The sequence below is a fragment of the Acanthaster planci genome, linkage group LG09 (assembly GCF_054643075.1).
Source record: "Acanthaster planci isolate LZ-2023a linkage group LG09, COTS_SCS, whole genome shotgun sequence".
Classification (NCBI taxonomy): domain Eukaryota; kingdom Metazoa; phylum Echinodermata; class Asteroidea; order Valvatida; family Acanthasteridae; genus Acanthaster; species Acanthaster planci.
The window spans coordinates 11,407,733-11,424,150 of NC_141785.1; the positions used below are offsets into that span (position 1 = coordinate 11,407,733).

The window sequence follows — 16,418 nt, forward strand, 5'->3', positions numbered from 1 at the left end:
TCAAAAGAGGGCGCTATTACTTAAAAAAAAAAACCTGCCTTAGCCCAGCCATATGTCAGGCCTGTCGCGTCGTCTGCCAGGCATGTGGATGACCGAACCTGCAAAAGCTGCACGGACAAAGAGGGTAAAACAACTTGTACATTTTATGTGTAGGAAATTTTAGATTAGAATGTGAGGTTGGTAGTTGAAAAGTCGGGTAGGGGTCTAAGCGTAGCTGTTCCCTGTTCCAATCCTGTGAATTTGGGGGCCCTGTTCCTAAGTAGGCCTCTAAGAGAGACCTACATTTTAAATTTTGGATTCCCTAGGAAAATGATTGTGACATCATGCTCAATAATAATTGTATGGTTAATATTGTGAAAAGAGGGCAGGGTTTTGAGTTTTGAGGGAAATTGTGAGGGGAAACTGGGGGTGATGGTGGAGTCAAATTTGCTGGTTTATCGGTAGGAAAGTCACATTTTCTCACAATTTACAATTTGAAATTACCAAAAACAGGGTCAGTGTAGTTCAGACGGTGTTGCCTTTATTTTTGGGGGGAAGAGTTTTGCACAGCTTGAAATATCAAAAACTTGGGATCCCCAAATTCACAGTCCCCTGAAACTGTGACTGTGTGTTCAATTTTTCATTAACTACATGTATGTAAACCCTCTTAATTTTATTATGCATTCTTGACAATCAGTCCAATCAGTCAAATGATCCTTATGTGTCCTTGTACTGTGCCAAATCAAGTGGAAGGAATTTTTGACTGTCTGTGACTGTAACAGCAAAAGGAGGTTTAAGCGTGCCAAGTCAACTAAGTTAGGCCTTGTCAAATTACCATCGCTGGTCATTTTTGACCCGTAAACACTAAAATAGGGCCCTTCATATACTTCCCCATCAGCTAATTGTCTTTTTGACACATGCATAGCTATGGAGGATTTTTTAAACTATAATGAAAGTAAAGTCCAAGTTTTCCTTTTTGATCGACCGAATTGTTCATCAAAATGTGTGATCAACGGATGTTGCTGATCCCTCGATTAACATTGCACCTTGACTTTTAATCCGTTTCTGTGGGTGTAGATTCTCAAGACTCCACTCGGGAAGAGTCACCCATATGTACACTGATTGCCTGCATGAGTGTGTGAGACCTCTACAGAATCACGGCACAATTAGCAAAATTATTGAATGATATTTTGACCAATTATGGTCCGAATCAAAAACAGGTGAGTGAATGAGCCAGTTTGTTTCCAAATGAGTTCCAGGAGTGTTACTTTCAGCAGTAGATGTCATTATTTTTATACCGTTATCTGTCTCCAAAAGTAATACTAGTAGTAATTTGTAGAACTGCAAACAGTAGTCAGGGTATGACACCTAAAGGTTTAAGACTGTTTTATGTGCTGCAAATTTTTTCTCATCTGCAATACTGGTGCTTAGGAGGTCGGTTATTGAAAATTTAAGGCAAGAGCCAAAAAGCAAGACCTTATCTTTTGAAAGTTGTGCCTGTTGTGCTCGCTCGGGGTTAAAACTGAATTTTGGTTCATTACATGTATCCTTATTTACTTCAAGAAGCAAGTTACATATATGTTAGTTGACAACTCAAATAATCTTACGAAGCCGATTTCCATTGCTTAGGTATTTCCTGTGTGAATTGGTCTTTGAGGATGCGGTTAGACGAGCACTGATGGTCGGCGTTCAGCATCTGTACAGTGCCGTCAAAGATGCTGTCAAGGAAGTCCACGGGGACTATGGTGCTGCTGCCCTAGCCTGGGGATTAAACGGTATCCACATTTTGTATGAAATTGTTGGTTACAATCGGTTGATCTGCACGATTAGTGAATGACACTTTCCTTCCCCTCATTGAACAGTCTTCTATGTCTGTGAATAAGAGAGAATACATGTTAACTAGTTGGGGATATTCCAACAAATCGTGCAAAAAGATAGAGTGATTGCTCAACGATCGACCCATCCCACGTTAAGACGTCTGCATTAGTAAGCAGGAGGTCGCGGGTTCGAGTCCCACCCGAGTAAGCTTAAACAAATCGCTCCCATCAGAATCGTCTCAAGGGAACAAGAGCAGGGCTGCACTCCTCAAGCAATAATGTGTCCTATCACCCTTTGCTAGATAGCCATGCCCACTTGGCACACGCGCCTCACGTGTACTCGTACATGCACACTCTCCAAGCATTTGCTGCACGTACATATATGCCTGTTAAGTTGTCTCACATTTCTGTTATAACTTTTCTTTCCTTGTACGTGATGCATGGACTGCCCGAGCATGTGCATGTCTGCAGCTGAACTTTTTTGTTTATCCAAGGTTTGGACTATCACGTGATATTCAATAGATGCTGTGATTGGATGAATGGCTTGTGAAATGCGATAGGTTAATCAAGTCCATGTCCAAAGTACTTGACTAACGGCTGGAAGTCACACAAGCACCTATGGTAACCGCTAGCTAATGCCTTTAAGCATTTCCCTACAGATGTACATGTTATTTCTAGAGGTATGTGTATTCATCATATAGTGGGCGTGGTTGGTCAGTCTGTAATCACTGCATTGCTTAATTTTATAGTACATGTATGATGTGTCGATAATTTCACCTCCGTGATGGCATCTTCTCTCTCATTCACAGTTGTGAAAAATTGTTCAAAAAGGGTGAGTTAGAGATTTCATACAGGCTTGACTTGTGGAACATTGCGATCGTGGGTTCATGCTGATCAACCAATTGCACCCAAGATGTTTTTCACTCGAGCCATGCATGTAGCTGTTGTGCCGTTGTGTAGGACTATTAAATTAGATTTACTAAAGCACCTGTCGCCAGCTCCCGAAATGAGGTCATATTTTACCAATGCAAATCCAACCACCATACACAATGTACTGGCACCTTGTCAACGGGATCCTGTTAAGACCACATGCAATTTCATTCGAATAGGGTCCGACAGTCGATCCTTCATAATCTGCCAGAGCTTTATTGAGGACTTTGAAGGGATGAGGAACTTGGAGCCCAGTCACTATCACTCTTTATTGGGCTTGATGCCCATGAAAGTTGCAAGTACAGAAAATGGACCAATGTTAGGGAAACCTTCTCTGTGCAAACCCTGTGGAACAAAAGCGCTGGCCTGCAAGATGGTAGCCATGCAAGCACTAAATTTTCTGCACTGCGGCTGATTTTTGGGATTCAGTGACCGGGTCTTGACAAGAATCCGGCTATTGAAAGAGAGAAAATCCCTGCGAGACGATGAAGTCGAAAACCTTTTAAGCTTTTCTTGTGCTTTGTCGTAGTGAAGTACCTGAACCCTCACACCGGTGTCATGCTGATTCGAGTCAGGCGTCAGAACCAGAAGATTCTCAGTACGACGTTACCATTTATCAAATCAGTGGCCAGCTACCCTGTGACCGTACGAACATTACACATATCAGGTAAAGACACTGGTTGGTCCAATGGGGTCTCCACTTCACCACCATTCCCCATGCCTCCTCTGGGGTTGTGTGTGACTTTGAAAATTCAGACTACAAGAAAAAAGGAATTGAGCCACCAGTGAAGTTACTGGTCCCCTTGCTAACATGTGTGGCAGTGTTTTACAAGGAAAAAATCCAAGGCTGCATGTAGTTGACCAAAACTGACAGTGGCTTCGGATGACAGACTTTTATTCCTTCGCCTAGGCACCATCCGATGCTGCCAGAAATTCCTGATTAAATACAACAGGCGGCAGCTAGTGGTCCTACTGAAGCAATGCAAGACGAAAGGTGAGGAGTTTTTATGTTAGGTACAAAAGTATTTGTCGTGAAGATAGCCAAAAATACTGTTCATGCTTACTTTCTGTCCAATAACCAGGAGTGAGATTTACCCAGATTTTCCTCATTTCAGGATCTTTCTGTAATAATTTCGCTGACATCAGGATTGTTCAAACGATCTCTTTAAAAATCTGGAAAATCCCGAGTACCAGTAATATGTTTGTTTTAATGTGTAAAAGCTTACAGAGAGCACAAGAAATCGGCATTTATTGGGTGCCTTTAGGCAAACACAACTGTATACCAGAGACCCTTCAATGCTTTGGCAGTCCTCAAAACCAATGGTGAATATTTTGTGGAAAATTCAGATTTTTCCAATTTCATCCCCATATAACTGGTCACCAGAAGTTTAAGAAATAACTACATTGTAGCATCAGGTTAATTCATAATAAATACACAAGAGGTGATAGAATCAATTTCATGATTTTAACAAATGTAGTTCCATTTGATGCTCGCTAGTATCTTAACAAATGCACCTTGCTCCTAAATTCATGTAATGTATAAATGAGTTTCCCGTGCTTCACCTCACTTTCCATCGCTCACATTAGTGGTGTGAATTCCGTACATTTTTCTGTTGTTTGTATCAGTGGTTCGACATTCCTTAACACGAAACTCCAGAAATAAATGATTGTCCGAATCCTATCTCACACCTGCTGTAAACAGGTCCTACTTCAGCCATGTCCAACTCTGGACTTTTTTCCTCTTCCTCAAAGAGGTCTCAGTCATGAGTGCATTCTTTTAACCGTCTTGCCCTTCCTGTTGCAGAAGAGAGACAGCAGGTCAAGGATTCAATCCGCCGATGCACCCTGAAGCCAGAGGAACAGGAGTTTGGGGATGGTGCCTCATCAGAGGACATAGCGACCCAATCGTGAGGCCGGCCAATGCTGACTGTGAACCTTACATTGTGCCAGTGTGCATCGGTCAGGACACCCACACCAGTGTCAGACAAGGCATCGTGTTGCCTCTGGCCCATCAGCTGCTGTGTTCCTCAATGATTTGTGGGTGCAAGATGTGTCCTCCACCGACCCCAATGAGTTGGCCACACTGCATGGAACATCTCCCGTCCCAAAGACTAAACCCTGTGGCAGGTTCGGTATTGGAGCAAGTGTCCAAGATGAAAAAAGGCAGAACTTCAACCAGTACAGTATGTATATTTATAAATAGCTCCCATTTATCTTCACTTTTTATTTCATTGCAACACCTCTTCACAGAGGCAGTGGTTTTCCAAGGCAGATGGCAGATTCTCATTGTAGAGCCAATGATTTTCCATTTCAAAAATGGGTATTTTCTGTTTTGCCAAATCCCGAATTATGCTTCAGAAATTCAAATTTCGTTTCATAATAGTAAGCATGAAATAGTCGAGCAAGTTTTAAACTATGCACGGTAACTATCTGCCCAACCATACTCCCCCAAAGAAAAAAGGAAGGAAAAGAAACAAATATTGTTTGAAAATACTCTGCAAAGTTTCCAATTTTTAAAAACAATTATATGTTGTGAAAATTTAAAAAAATCCACACAAATACGGAATCCCCCTTGATTTTTCATCAGCACGACCGTTAAAACTTGCTACGATTAATCGACAATTCATGTGTTACTCCTGAGCCCTTTGTATAAAATCAGATTACATTTAAATACATGTAAATATACAGTGAAGTCATAGAGTACGTCGTGCATGCAACAAGCATTGATCGCAATGTGTTAATGCTGGACATCAACCCGCTATTTTATTTGGCAGTGGTGCGACAAAATTCAGAAAGTTAACATTAAACCTGAGCCGGAAAACGTATTTGTGACTGAAAACTTTACTCTTCACTGAACACTTCCAACGGCCCATTCAGCCATGGTACACCTAGCTTACTAGGTTTCGTCTAATTCAAGAAATATGTAATTAGTCTTCCGTTTCGCTGCCGCAGTTTCATCATTTCGCCATGTGGTACTGGCCTTGTTTCAAGGCATCAATGTGGATTCACAGACTGAATTCCAATGTGTGTGCCATACCGTGCCACTGCGCTGTGCTGTGCTGGCTGCCGCGGCACGCTTGGGCTCACATAAGCCATAGTGCTTGCAGCTATCAGTACAGGCACGGGAGGACCCACTCATGTGGTGGAGTGGTGCAATTCAGCATGTTTCCAGCATAATTCATTCATTTTAAAAGGTTTTGGTTGGCATTTATTTGTAGCACTTTGCGGACAGTTTTCTTCACTGTTTAAGCCATTCTTAGTGGGAAATTTTGCGAGTTGTGTTTCAAGCAGTGGATTCTGTTTCAAAGTGTTGATTCTGCGAATTCCGTCCGTTTTCCACGATCGCAGAAAATCATTGGCTCTATCATTGTGTGACCTCTTCATTCTTTGCCTGCTCACTTGAAATGAAAGTTGATGAACTTGGAAAAAGTTTTGAATCTTTTTCTGAAATCATTGGACTCAGGTAGAGACACTCTTTGGTGTGGTTTTTAAAATGGTTGAGATATCCACGACTTGTAATCAAATGCTTTTGTAGTATTTTTTACAATGCTATTAAATGGATAGTTTTTTGAAACAGAAAAAGGCAGATCACATTTTTACAGAAAGAAAGGGCAAAAGTTGTCACAACCACCTCCACAGTCATTATCAGTTGGAATTTTGCTGAATTTGCCACACTGACACACTCTGTATTTATAAAGAGAGAATAGTGCCAACTTGAGACTTTGGAACCAAAATGGCTGTTCATTATGTATGTGGTACAGCAGGTACATGTATCTATTGTGTACATATTATCCATGTGCACTGAGGTATAATCCACCATTTTGGTTCCAGCAAGGGAGACGCTCATGTCCCAGCTCTCTCTGTAAACAGCTCCGAGCACAGAGGCCCACTTAAAACACAGGGGCTTTACAGTACAATGTTGAAAAACAAGGCACAGCATTCTGGCAAACTAGGGTGGTTGGGGCATTAATTAAACAAATGCTAATAAGAGACTCTCTTCTGGTCAGTTCTTCCCTTGAACTGAGCTACTCCTGTGCACTAATAGGCGGATTTTATCCTCCCTCTTTTCCAACACAGCATGCCAGTCCAACAAATGATTCAACAAGCTCCACATTTAGGTTAATACCTATTGAAACTCAACAGGCATTTTTAGCCAAGATCCTGCCAGCTGAACCCTTCCATAAAACCACAAAACCAAATGATTAGTTTTCACATTACTTGCATTATTCATTACTTGCATTATTCATTACATATGTAAAACGATCCTGGCCAACTTCCCATTACACAAAAATTAAATACCAACATAAATGGAACTATTACTGTACAGGTTATGACATCGACTGAGTGATTCAGCAATTACTTCACCTCAAGATCCTGCCGTTTCAAAGAATGTAAAACGGACGTGCATCGGTAGTCAAATGTTGTAATTTTTCAGCCATCATGGGGTGCGTACATTCAAACCACTCCATACCGTACATGTGGCGTGTTTGCCCCCAAGGGGACCTCACTGGCACACAACATGGTGTCTTGTTCACTCACCAAGTCCACGACGCAGTTCCCAAGTGTGACGTCGTTATGTGAACCATGCCTACTTACATAGTGTGGCACTGAAACCACTGGAACCAACAGTAGCACTAAGGTGGCGTATTATCAATCGCACTACAGATCATGCATATGTATGAAGCTGTCATTTATGAACTGGGTAGCAATCTACTTGGCATGCATGCTAAATGAAGCATTTCAGAGGAATGGTGGTCAACATTCTCAGCCTGCTCTGGCCGGATGATAACACTCTTCCACAAAGATTTATGCCCACCAGCAAACAAAATTTCAATTAAACTGGTTCACATCCAGGACCCCTGAACTGCCACTCTGGGGTCCTTAATCCCAAGCGTAAATGGCCAGTTTGCTGCAGCCAGCATATGTTCATGTACAGTGCTCAGATCCATCAGATCACTCGTCGCCCAAACGTAGTTTACTTGTTGTGGCACCCTGTCTTCGGTTTTCTGGTTGCATTTAGCAGCCGGAAATGTCCTTGTTTTTCCCCTTCCGTCGGAACCGGGTCTCGCTGGGGTCAAAGCCTTGCTCCTTGCATCCAAACACTGCCCAGGCTGGGGTCTTGGACATGTAATCAGCTGCCGTGAATCGCATCTTCCCGTCGCTGGCTTCGTACTCGGCGATGAGCTCATGGAACCTGGAGTAGTTGATCCATGTCCACCATTCGTCATCCTTCTTGAACTGATATGAAAGAACAGTGTGAGGATATTCAGGTATGAGTTGGGGAGCTTAGCCTTGATTGATTTACATTAGTAACTGCACATCTCGGAAAAGACTGGTAATGTCACAAGACCAGAATTGATTTATCAAATATAAGAATAAAATTATTGTGTTCCCAGACACCTTCTCTTCATTGAGTAACACTAACATTCAGATCACTTTGGTTTCATGGTATTTAACCCCTTTGCTATGGAGGACTGCCACTACCGCACCGTTGGTGAGGATTAGTGCATACCACACATACAGTCTATTCACCATGCAGCTGCTGGTTCAATGGGGCCTGCTGCTGGACAAAGCCCTCCATTCAGGGCATACCACAGCCCAGCAGTCGCAGTCAAAATAATCCCGCCTTGAAGGGGTTAACACAATTTCCACATCAACTATATTCATCCACACCACATTATATTCACAAGAGTTGCAGTATTCACCACTTTGTAGTTATCTGCCGAGTCATCATGGCCGAGACTTTCTTTGAATTCAACAATGGGAGTTTTTAAAATCTGTCCGAACACTGAAAGCCAGTGAATGATTTCAATGTCATGGCCAAAGATAAACCTGAGCATTGAGAAAAAGCCAAGGTTTCCTGTCATGTGTCCCACCTTCTTGTGCGCAGCAAGTACACAGTTTGAGTGCTCATGCTCGCTGGCGATGGCGTAGTCGGGCAGCAGGTCCACTAGCTTCTGGACAAAGCCCACGACCTCCTCGTGCCAGGGGATGTTCTTCATGGTCAGCGTGCTTGCCTTGGACTCGCCGCAGTAAGTCACCCCCTGGTCAAAGGTCACATGATCAAATACATGTACATTGCCATCAGCTAAACAGTGACTATGTTTAATCTAACAGAAGCCTACTGAAATAGGGTCTTGCATGTGCCTTGTTACAGTGGTATTTATGCCAACCAATGGCAGGTAAAACTATGGCTGGCCATTAGGACAAAGGTAAATGAAGAATTCACAAAGTGTAAAATAATCTCTCCCGGCTATCACAATACCAAATTATAAGAACTGTATTACTGGATACTATATGGCAATACGACCCTCCATAAATGTACATTTTGAAGTAAAATCTAACATCAACCAAGAATGATATTTCTGCAAACTTTGGCCACCCATACAAATAGCTGTATGAAAGGGTTCTACAGAAAGAAATATTTTGCATCCGTTGGTCTTCACAAATTTCACTGTACGTGTTCCCTTGTTCATGTCTCACCTTGACCTCAATGAAGTCCGGTTTGCCGATACTGACCAGGTTGGCATAGGCCTCTATCTCTTCGTTATTCCAACCGTTGACGATGGTCAACCGATACACTGTCCTCTGCCCCTGTCCACGACAAAAGTGAGACAAGTTTTTCAAACACATACAAATTGCTGCCATTTGCCTCGACCCCTCATCGGCAAAGAAGATGCAGATTTGTGGGGAACTGTTTCTTCTGAGTGCCTGGTGCACACACAGAGACCTTGCATTCCAACCATCGACATCAAAGCTATGATTTCAACATAAATCGGTCGTGCGTTCTCATCGCAACCCATGCCAAATGCACAGGAACTTGTGTGGGCACATGGCGAGATCGCACCAAAGGACCATCGTTCCTACACCGAGTGGATAATGCCATGCAAAAAGACTCTCTTTTGCCGAAGGGAACGAGTGAACTGATGTTGCTTTACCTTCTCTGAGAGAGCCTCCAGACTGCTGAGGAATCGGGGCCAAAAGTCACGGAAGAGTGGTCTGTCAATCTTCTTCAAGCTCTCCTTGGTGCTGGCATCGACGCTCACGTAAAGCTGGGTCACTGGAACCATGCTCCTTTAATAACAATTAAATGAAGAAAAATTACTTTTGAAATTGACATTTATATCGTGCCTGTCCAGTACCATGAAATTTGCACTAATGTTTGCCAGAGTTGCACTCAAGACCTCTTCAAACCAACACAAGACCTCTAGTATGAATTAAGTCACCGGCTATTCATGTGAATTGTGACAAAAGCAAGCCTTTGTCCCCATTACTTGTGTTTGGTCTTACTGGATGTTGCCAAGGTGACGGCAGCCAGCTATGCTGTGAATCACTCTTTACCTGATTGCATCCGGAAACTGGGCATTGGTGACAAGAAACGTGGAGATCTTGTGGCTGTGCAGCAGCTTGGCGAAGCGGTTAATCTCTGGGTACATGATGGGTTCGCCCACCAACGACAAGGCACAGTGTTGGACATTCATGGCTTCGGCCATGCGCTCTGGCTTCACCCCTGGTACACCTTCACAAAACAAAACATGTAAACCAATGCAACAAAAGCAGCCCACGCCTACTTCATGGTATACCTTTATTGCCTCCCATGGTAAGCAAACTGTCTATCACTTCAACTCGTCCCATATAAAATGCCAATCAATCTGCATTTGGAAGTGTCTCCTACAAGATCATTTAGTATTCAAGAAAAGAGGAGTGCATTTCAGTGAAACAAGGTTTCCGTTTCCTTAATAGGCAGGTCCCACAAAACTTTGATTTCTAAAAACCAAAATGGAAATTTAAGCATTAAGTACAGAGGAACAGCCCACCCTGTGTCACTGCAAGAATATATACCATCAACTGCAATCTGATTAAAGACTTAGCAGCCATAGTCAAGCCTCGTGGTGCATCTGCTGCATTACCTTTGAACTGTTTGATGAGTTGGTAGTGGTTCTTCAGAGCATCCTTCAGAATGGCTTCGGGCTCGTCCATCTTCCATCGCCACTCTGTACCAACTGGGTTGGTGTGGTGTCTGAAAGCATTCAGGAGAACAAGGGTACTAACTGGGTGCTGACTGAGCCAACTGTGTCGTTATCTGTCTCTGGCATTTCCATTTTCCAGGTTGTGTTATTAAAAATTGACGTCGGTGATGTCACTGTCAAAGTGATATCAATTTCAGTAATATCAATTTATCAAAAGAGCATGGCATCACCAGTATCTAAAATCTGCTCCAACACCAGCCGTAGACTTGGAGAACTCCTGGACTTTAACAAATCCCTAACTACAACTTTATCTTCCATAAACTGACTTCAAAATCAGCCTGGAATGATTGTTCACACAGAGAGCCCCCAGTCACCATTTACCTCCAGCAGAAGACACACTTGTTGGCACAGGCTAGGCTGGGCGTGGTCTCCATGCAGCGATGGCTCTCGATACCGTAGAACGTGTGCTTGTAGCAGCCTCCTCGACCACGCAGCATGCTCTGTGAGGTCAACCATGTAGTCTCAAACAAAGTTATCGAGAAATGGCAACAGCACCCTCAGAGGGCTTTTATTTTAAAGAAATGCCAAGAGTAAGACAAAGTATTTCCAAGCAATTAAAGGTTTGTATTTATAATTATATCTAACCCCCCCCATTGCTAACAAGTCTTCATTTTTCAAAGTTAATAAATTCTTCCACACCCTGAAGGGATAAGGTTTAAAGTGTCATTCTGTTTGCAAAATATGGAGCGTTATAAGAAACGCCAACCACGTAGTCACTATTTAAAAACTGACAAACTTTGCTGTCATTTTGCACATTTTGAATGACTGGCTGACTTTGAATGTACTGACCTTTGTCCATCTACACAACTTCACTCCTGAGTGACTGCCTATGAGCCTGTATCCTGCAGATGAAATTGGTGCATAACAAACTCATTATATTTAAGTGTATGAAGTTTGTTTTTTGCTTCTTTGGTGAATACACAGTACATGTACAAACCAAATGGAAAAGTTGTAATCCAGTAAGACCACAGGTCAGATCACCGGTGACCCCACAATGGGATTACGCTGAAATATGAAAGAATGTCTTTGTCAGAGTTTATGATCTGTATTGCTTGTGACTTCCCTAGAGACTAGATGCCTTGTGGCAGGCAGGTAGATTCACCTATCATACCTAGCTCAATTCCGCATGTGATACATGTATGTACATGTACACTCCAGAAATGCAGCATGATAACCTCATAATATTGAGTGTCAATAATAATAAACTTCTCTGTGCCAACAAACTGCACTGGACAGAGCACTCAAGCAAAGAATATGCAGTTCACATGCATAAACAAGTCAGTGGAATGCAGATTCATGTTGGATATCTGTAATGTCCCATGCTGAAAGCTGTAAATGACCATGGCCAAACACAGGAACTAGCCTTGTTTCGATAGAGCCTGCCTCAGCATTGGCGTGATCATCTCTCTGGGTTCTGAGGCTTTGTCTGAAGCCTTGGACTCCTGGGAGAAAAAAGAGACAAAGAAATAGAGGGATGGAAAATTATAAGTTTTCATTTTTAAAGCAACAGAAAAAGCAGAAATTTGTGGGGGGCACATGCCCCCCCAGGGCAGGCCCACCAAACCGCCCACACGGCTACGCCACTGGTTGGCAATGACATTCAAAGCTGACAGCACTGAAATGAAAATTTTAATTTGATTCTTTTTGGGGGGTGAAATGCTGTCATGGGGGACACTATTCTCAAAACGTTGTAAAATTGAGACAATTCTAAAAAAACAATTGCTTTTGACCTTTGCCTGCGGAACCTTTAAACATCTTCTGACCTTTGCCTTCTTCATTTTCTTCATGACCTTCCCAAGATCTTCCAAGTCAGTCAGCCCATTTGTCTGTGTGATTTTGCTCTTTGCGTCCCCACTTCCATCATCAATGAAGTCATCATCACAGTTGTCATCCTCACTGGAGCTGTCATACATTTCCTGAAAACAAACAAACAAGGTCAAGTCAGGGGTCAAATAGGCATTACAAACACCAGAGAAATGATTTTTATCATTCATTTTATTACAGTGAATGATTTATTCCCAGATTTTAATACAAGATCTTCAAAGAGCACTAAGCCTGTATGTCGACCAAAACACTATTCTTTGTTTTCAAATATTTTCTATCTGTGAAAACAACATGTTTCTAAAACTCTTCTACCTCCTTGTCAGCGTCCCTGCTTTCCTTTTCTGTTGCCTGGCGACAACCTCCTCCTGTTTTTCCACACTCGCAGGTCTGCTTTTCTGTGGAGCAACAAATACTTGCATTGCTGGCCAAAGTTTGGAGAAGCAGTGTCTTCCAGGCTTCGAAATCTGCCTCTATGCCTGCAAAAAAGGTTACAAATTGAGTACTGAAAAATACATGAAATTGGCATTTAACTACCACCGATTTCACATTTTGTGGATGAAGAGGAATTAGCAGATAGGAGCTGATGACATCCACATTCATGATAAGTGGATATAGCAGACTATTTGAAAGTGAGATGGTTACCTCCGTGTTTGCTTTCAGCCACGTTCTGGTCTCCCTCTCCTCGTGCAACAATGGCAGATGCACTCAGGGTGCTCAACCATCGGTCCACATCCCTTGCAACCTGTAACATGCAATAGCACCTCAGTTACAAGACTATGCAAGAGGGCGCACTTTGCCTCTTCCAATCGCAAGCAGGATAACTGACTGACCATCTCGCCGCAATACCTGTGATGATACTTGGATAAATTCACATCTTTGAAATTGGGACTTAGCTTTCTGCTTCACTATTTACACTCACGCACAAACCACTTTAGGGTGGTAAATTGTAACTCGCAAGTGGCCCTGACAATTATTTTGCAGATTACAAAATATGAAGCCTTTGCACTGGTGGTTATGAGGACAGCTTTTGCTTTAAATTCTATAAAACGAGAGTTACAAATTCTATGAAAGCTTATCGTAGAGGAGGAAAGGCTTGACTTCAAGTATGACATTAAGTGCAAGAGTGTTACTGTCGGGTTTTATGGTCAATTCAGTGGAATCATACCTTTGGTGACTGCTAACTCAAAATCATGAAGTAGAAACACAAATTTTTCCCACAGGAAAAAAAATTGAATAAATGAGCCACCTGATTGTAATGGCCTTCGTAGAGTGAATTGCCCAGCCCAAACACGGCATACTTCAGCCCTCGGAGGAGTGACTTGTGAACCCTGAAGTCAGTGGTGGCCTCTTCCAGCCAACGGCAGAACCAGGCTGCACTCTCTGTGGGCTTGCCCTCTGAGTACGTAGCCACGATGAGAACACAGGTCACTAGTCCGTCCGTCTGAACAGAAAAGGAAGAAGACTAGAGTGTATTAACTGCAACAGTTCTGAATCCACTGATTGGTAAATGATTTAGGGTTGTTAGGGTTAGCATTGTACTACTAACCCTAACCTTCCCAAGTCCTTCAAAATCCATCAGGAGATTTTGAAAGATATTGGGGGATTTAGAAGGGCACATCTGAGCCACTGTGTTAACTCACAAAGTAGAGACACAATGCTTCTTGATAGTTTCTCTCACAGGCTACGTCCTACTGAGTTCTTGTACAGCATAACATTTCAGCAATTAAGGAAAAGTTCCTTGCCAAAAACCCTCAAGGTTACATTGGACCAATAATAAAGGGGCCCTCAACATGAACAAATTTCAAATTAATATCAATGGTATCCCCACTGTCAGAAATGACATTTACATATCACAATAACTAAATATGCATGTACGTCTGAAACTATAATAATAATTATATCACTGCATTTATACGGTGTATTAAACATGATCTGTCATTTAACCCCTTCACGGCGGGATTATTTTGACCGCGACTGCTGGGCTGTGGTATGCCCTGAATGGAGGGCTTCGTCCAGCAGCAGGCCCCATTGAACCAGCAGCTGCATAGTGAATAGACTGTATGTGTGGTATGCACTTATCCTCACAGTGGTGCGGTAGTAGCAGTCCTCCATAGCAAAGGGGTAAAAGGACAAATATACATGCATTATCATTAGCCCTGCTCACTGGGCTAACATCTGAACATTCCTGAGACCATTTCAGCTCCCTGGGGAGTATACTAGCCCGATACCGCCATTACAAGAGCAAACTGCTAAACAAAGTTCACCTCTGGGAGAATATGACTTTCTGGGTCAAAGGTCTTGAGGTCGACAACCTCAGCAGCATTACCAGTTGAGGCCACTTGCTTGGCCAGGTCTTCAGCGAAATGCTAAAACATGAACATAAAGATTTAAATCACTTGTAGATTTGGACAAAACTAACAGCTGACTGTGTACGATGACTGATGCTCAATGTTTTACATGTTGCTCTACAAATGCAGAGATGTACAGGTAAAATAAAAAACAAATCACAGTGATTAGCAAGATTCACTGTTGTTTTTTACGAAAAATCTGTTCAATGTACAACAGGACAATATGTCAGACAGGCATCCAAGGAACGAAACTTGCCGAACAGACAAAAAAAGAAACTTTCTTTCCTATTTATATTCACGTATCTCATTTCTCCTTTGAGCATTTATATAAGGCTTTATATAATGTTGTAATCTTGGAAACGCACTTAAAAACAGGACAGCACCAAAAAAAGGGAAGCGAGAAGCTGAAAAACCTTGGCAGTTCCTGTTTGTGTGCCGTACAAAATCCTCAGCCTGTGCTTTGGGGAGGAAGTCAATCCCTGGTGTCTGCCAGTCACGTCTCCGTTCTGATTGGCTGCAGCAGCACCTGTCGCCACTGGTTTCTTTCTGGACTGGCTGATGCCACCCATAGCTGGTCTTGGTGACTGGTGCCTGCCCTCAGCTGGCCTCCTTGCTGGCGCAGCGTCTGGCATGTGCACATGCACATTTTGGTCTTCCTGTTTAGTAAGGGAAAATGCAAAGATTTCACTGTGTGGCCAAGTATTTTAGATACATGTACATGTAGATGCCTATTCATGTAGATGACCAGAGTGACGGGAAGACAAGGACGTCTAAAAACACTGCCACTGAAAAGGGTCTGCACAAAGGAAGCTGGGAAATTCCTTGTAAAAGTGAACATTTTATACACATAAAAGGTAATGTAACCACCTGCTCCTTGCACTTTCAGTTTTTGAAAACCTCTTTCACTTCATGAATTCCACATGATAATGAGGTTGGTAACAGCATGACCAATTTACACTAATGTGGAACTGTGTAACTGCTATCAAAGTGTGGATTGAGTTTCAACTGATAAATATGATACATGTGCATAAGATTTCCATCATTCATTCAAGCTCTTAGTAACTTACAAAGCAACATGCAATGTACATGTAAGTGCTGTGTACTTTGATTACACCCTCCTCCCTTAATGGAGTTTGCCAATAAGCTGTACGGTATACTAACCCTGAAGTCTTAGATTTTTCTACTTGGCAATGGAACAAATCCTATCAAAATCCCACATTCCCTGAGTAATCTACATTGTTTGCTGCTAAGTCCACCACTGATGTGATGGTCTTTGTTGATGGACCTGTGACACATGGCTGTGACAATGAATCCCTGAGCAGTGCTTCAGGCCTCCAAGACCAAGTCCATCATACTCCATCAACATTTGGTCACCTCAAGCACAATGTAGTTTTACATACTCCCTACTCTAACCCTAACACTCCTCAATCCTCCAACAAGTGAAGGATTGAGGAGGGTTTGGGTTAATGATTCTTAGACAACAAGACTTT

The 16,418-nt window shown here is 42.5% G+C and overlaps 2 protein-coding genes across 3 annotated transcripts in view; one reads left to right on the top strand and one right to left on the bottom strand.

The window, feature by feature from the left end:
• On the top strand, positions 1 to 6,718 carry LOC110982004 (ribonuclease P/MRP protein subunit POP5-like). The gene is made up of 6 exons (XM_022240115.2): positions 1 to 124; positions 1,057 to 1,199; positions 1,609 to 1,754; positions 3,256 to 3,393; positions 3,637 to 3,720; positions 4,531 to 6,718. The coding sequence occupies exons 2-6, from the start codon at positions 1,180 to 1,182 to the stop codon at positions 4,635 to 4,637; spliced, it is 495 nt and encodes a 164-aa protein (XP_022095807.2). The 5' UTR covers positions 1 to 124; positions 1,057 to 1,179; the 3' UTR covers positions 4,638 to 6,718.
• The window catches only part of LOC110982000 (S-adenosyl-L-methionine-dependent tRNA 4-demethylwyosine synthase TYW1-like), a 22,212-nt gene continuing 10,708 nt past the window's right edge, over positions 4,915 to 16,418 (bottom strand). For both annotated transcript variants that reach the window (XM_087141607.1, XM_022240109.2), the window contains exons 3-17: positions 15,342 to 15,584; positions 14,845 to 14,946; positions 13,827 to 14,021; positions 13,223 to 13,322; positions 12,893 to 13,056; positions 12,520 to 12,672; positions 12,120 to 12,198; positions 11,546 to 11,598; positions 11,078 to 11,196; positions 10,637 to 10,746; positions 10,068 to 10,245; positions 9,665 to 9,800; positions 9,210 to 9,320; positions 8,603 to 8,770; positions 4,915 to 7,964 (exon numbers count right to left, since the gene is read on the bottom strand). In XM_087141607.1, coding sequence (XP_086997733.1) covers positions 7,743 to 7,964; positions 8,603 to 8,770; positions 9,210 to 9,320; positions 9,665 to 9,800; positions 10,068 to 10,245; positions 10,637 to 10,746; positions 11,078 to 11,196; positions 11,546 to 11,598; positions 12,120 to 12,198; positions 12,520 to 12,672; positions 12,893 to 13,056; positions 13,223 to 13,322; positions 13,827 to 14,021; positions 14,845 to 14,946; positions 15,342 to 15,584 — 2,133 coding nt within the window. In that variant the 3' untranslated portion in view covers positions 4,915 to 7,742. The remainder of the gene's footprint in view (positions 7,965 to 8,602; positions 8,771 to 9,209; positions 9,321 to 9,664; positions 9,801 to 10,067; positions 10,246 to 10,636; positions 10,747 to 11,077; positions 11,197 to 11,545; positions 11,599 to 12,119; positions 12,199 to 12,519; positions 12,673 to 12,892; positions 13,057 to 13,222; positions 13,323 to 13,826; positions 14,022 to 14,844; positions 14,947 to 15,341; positions 15,585 to 16,418) is intronic.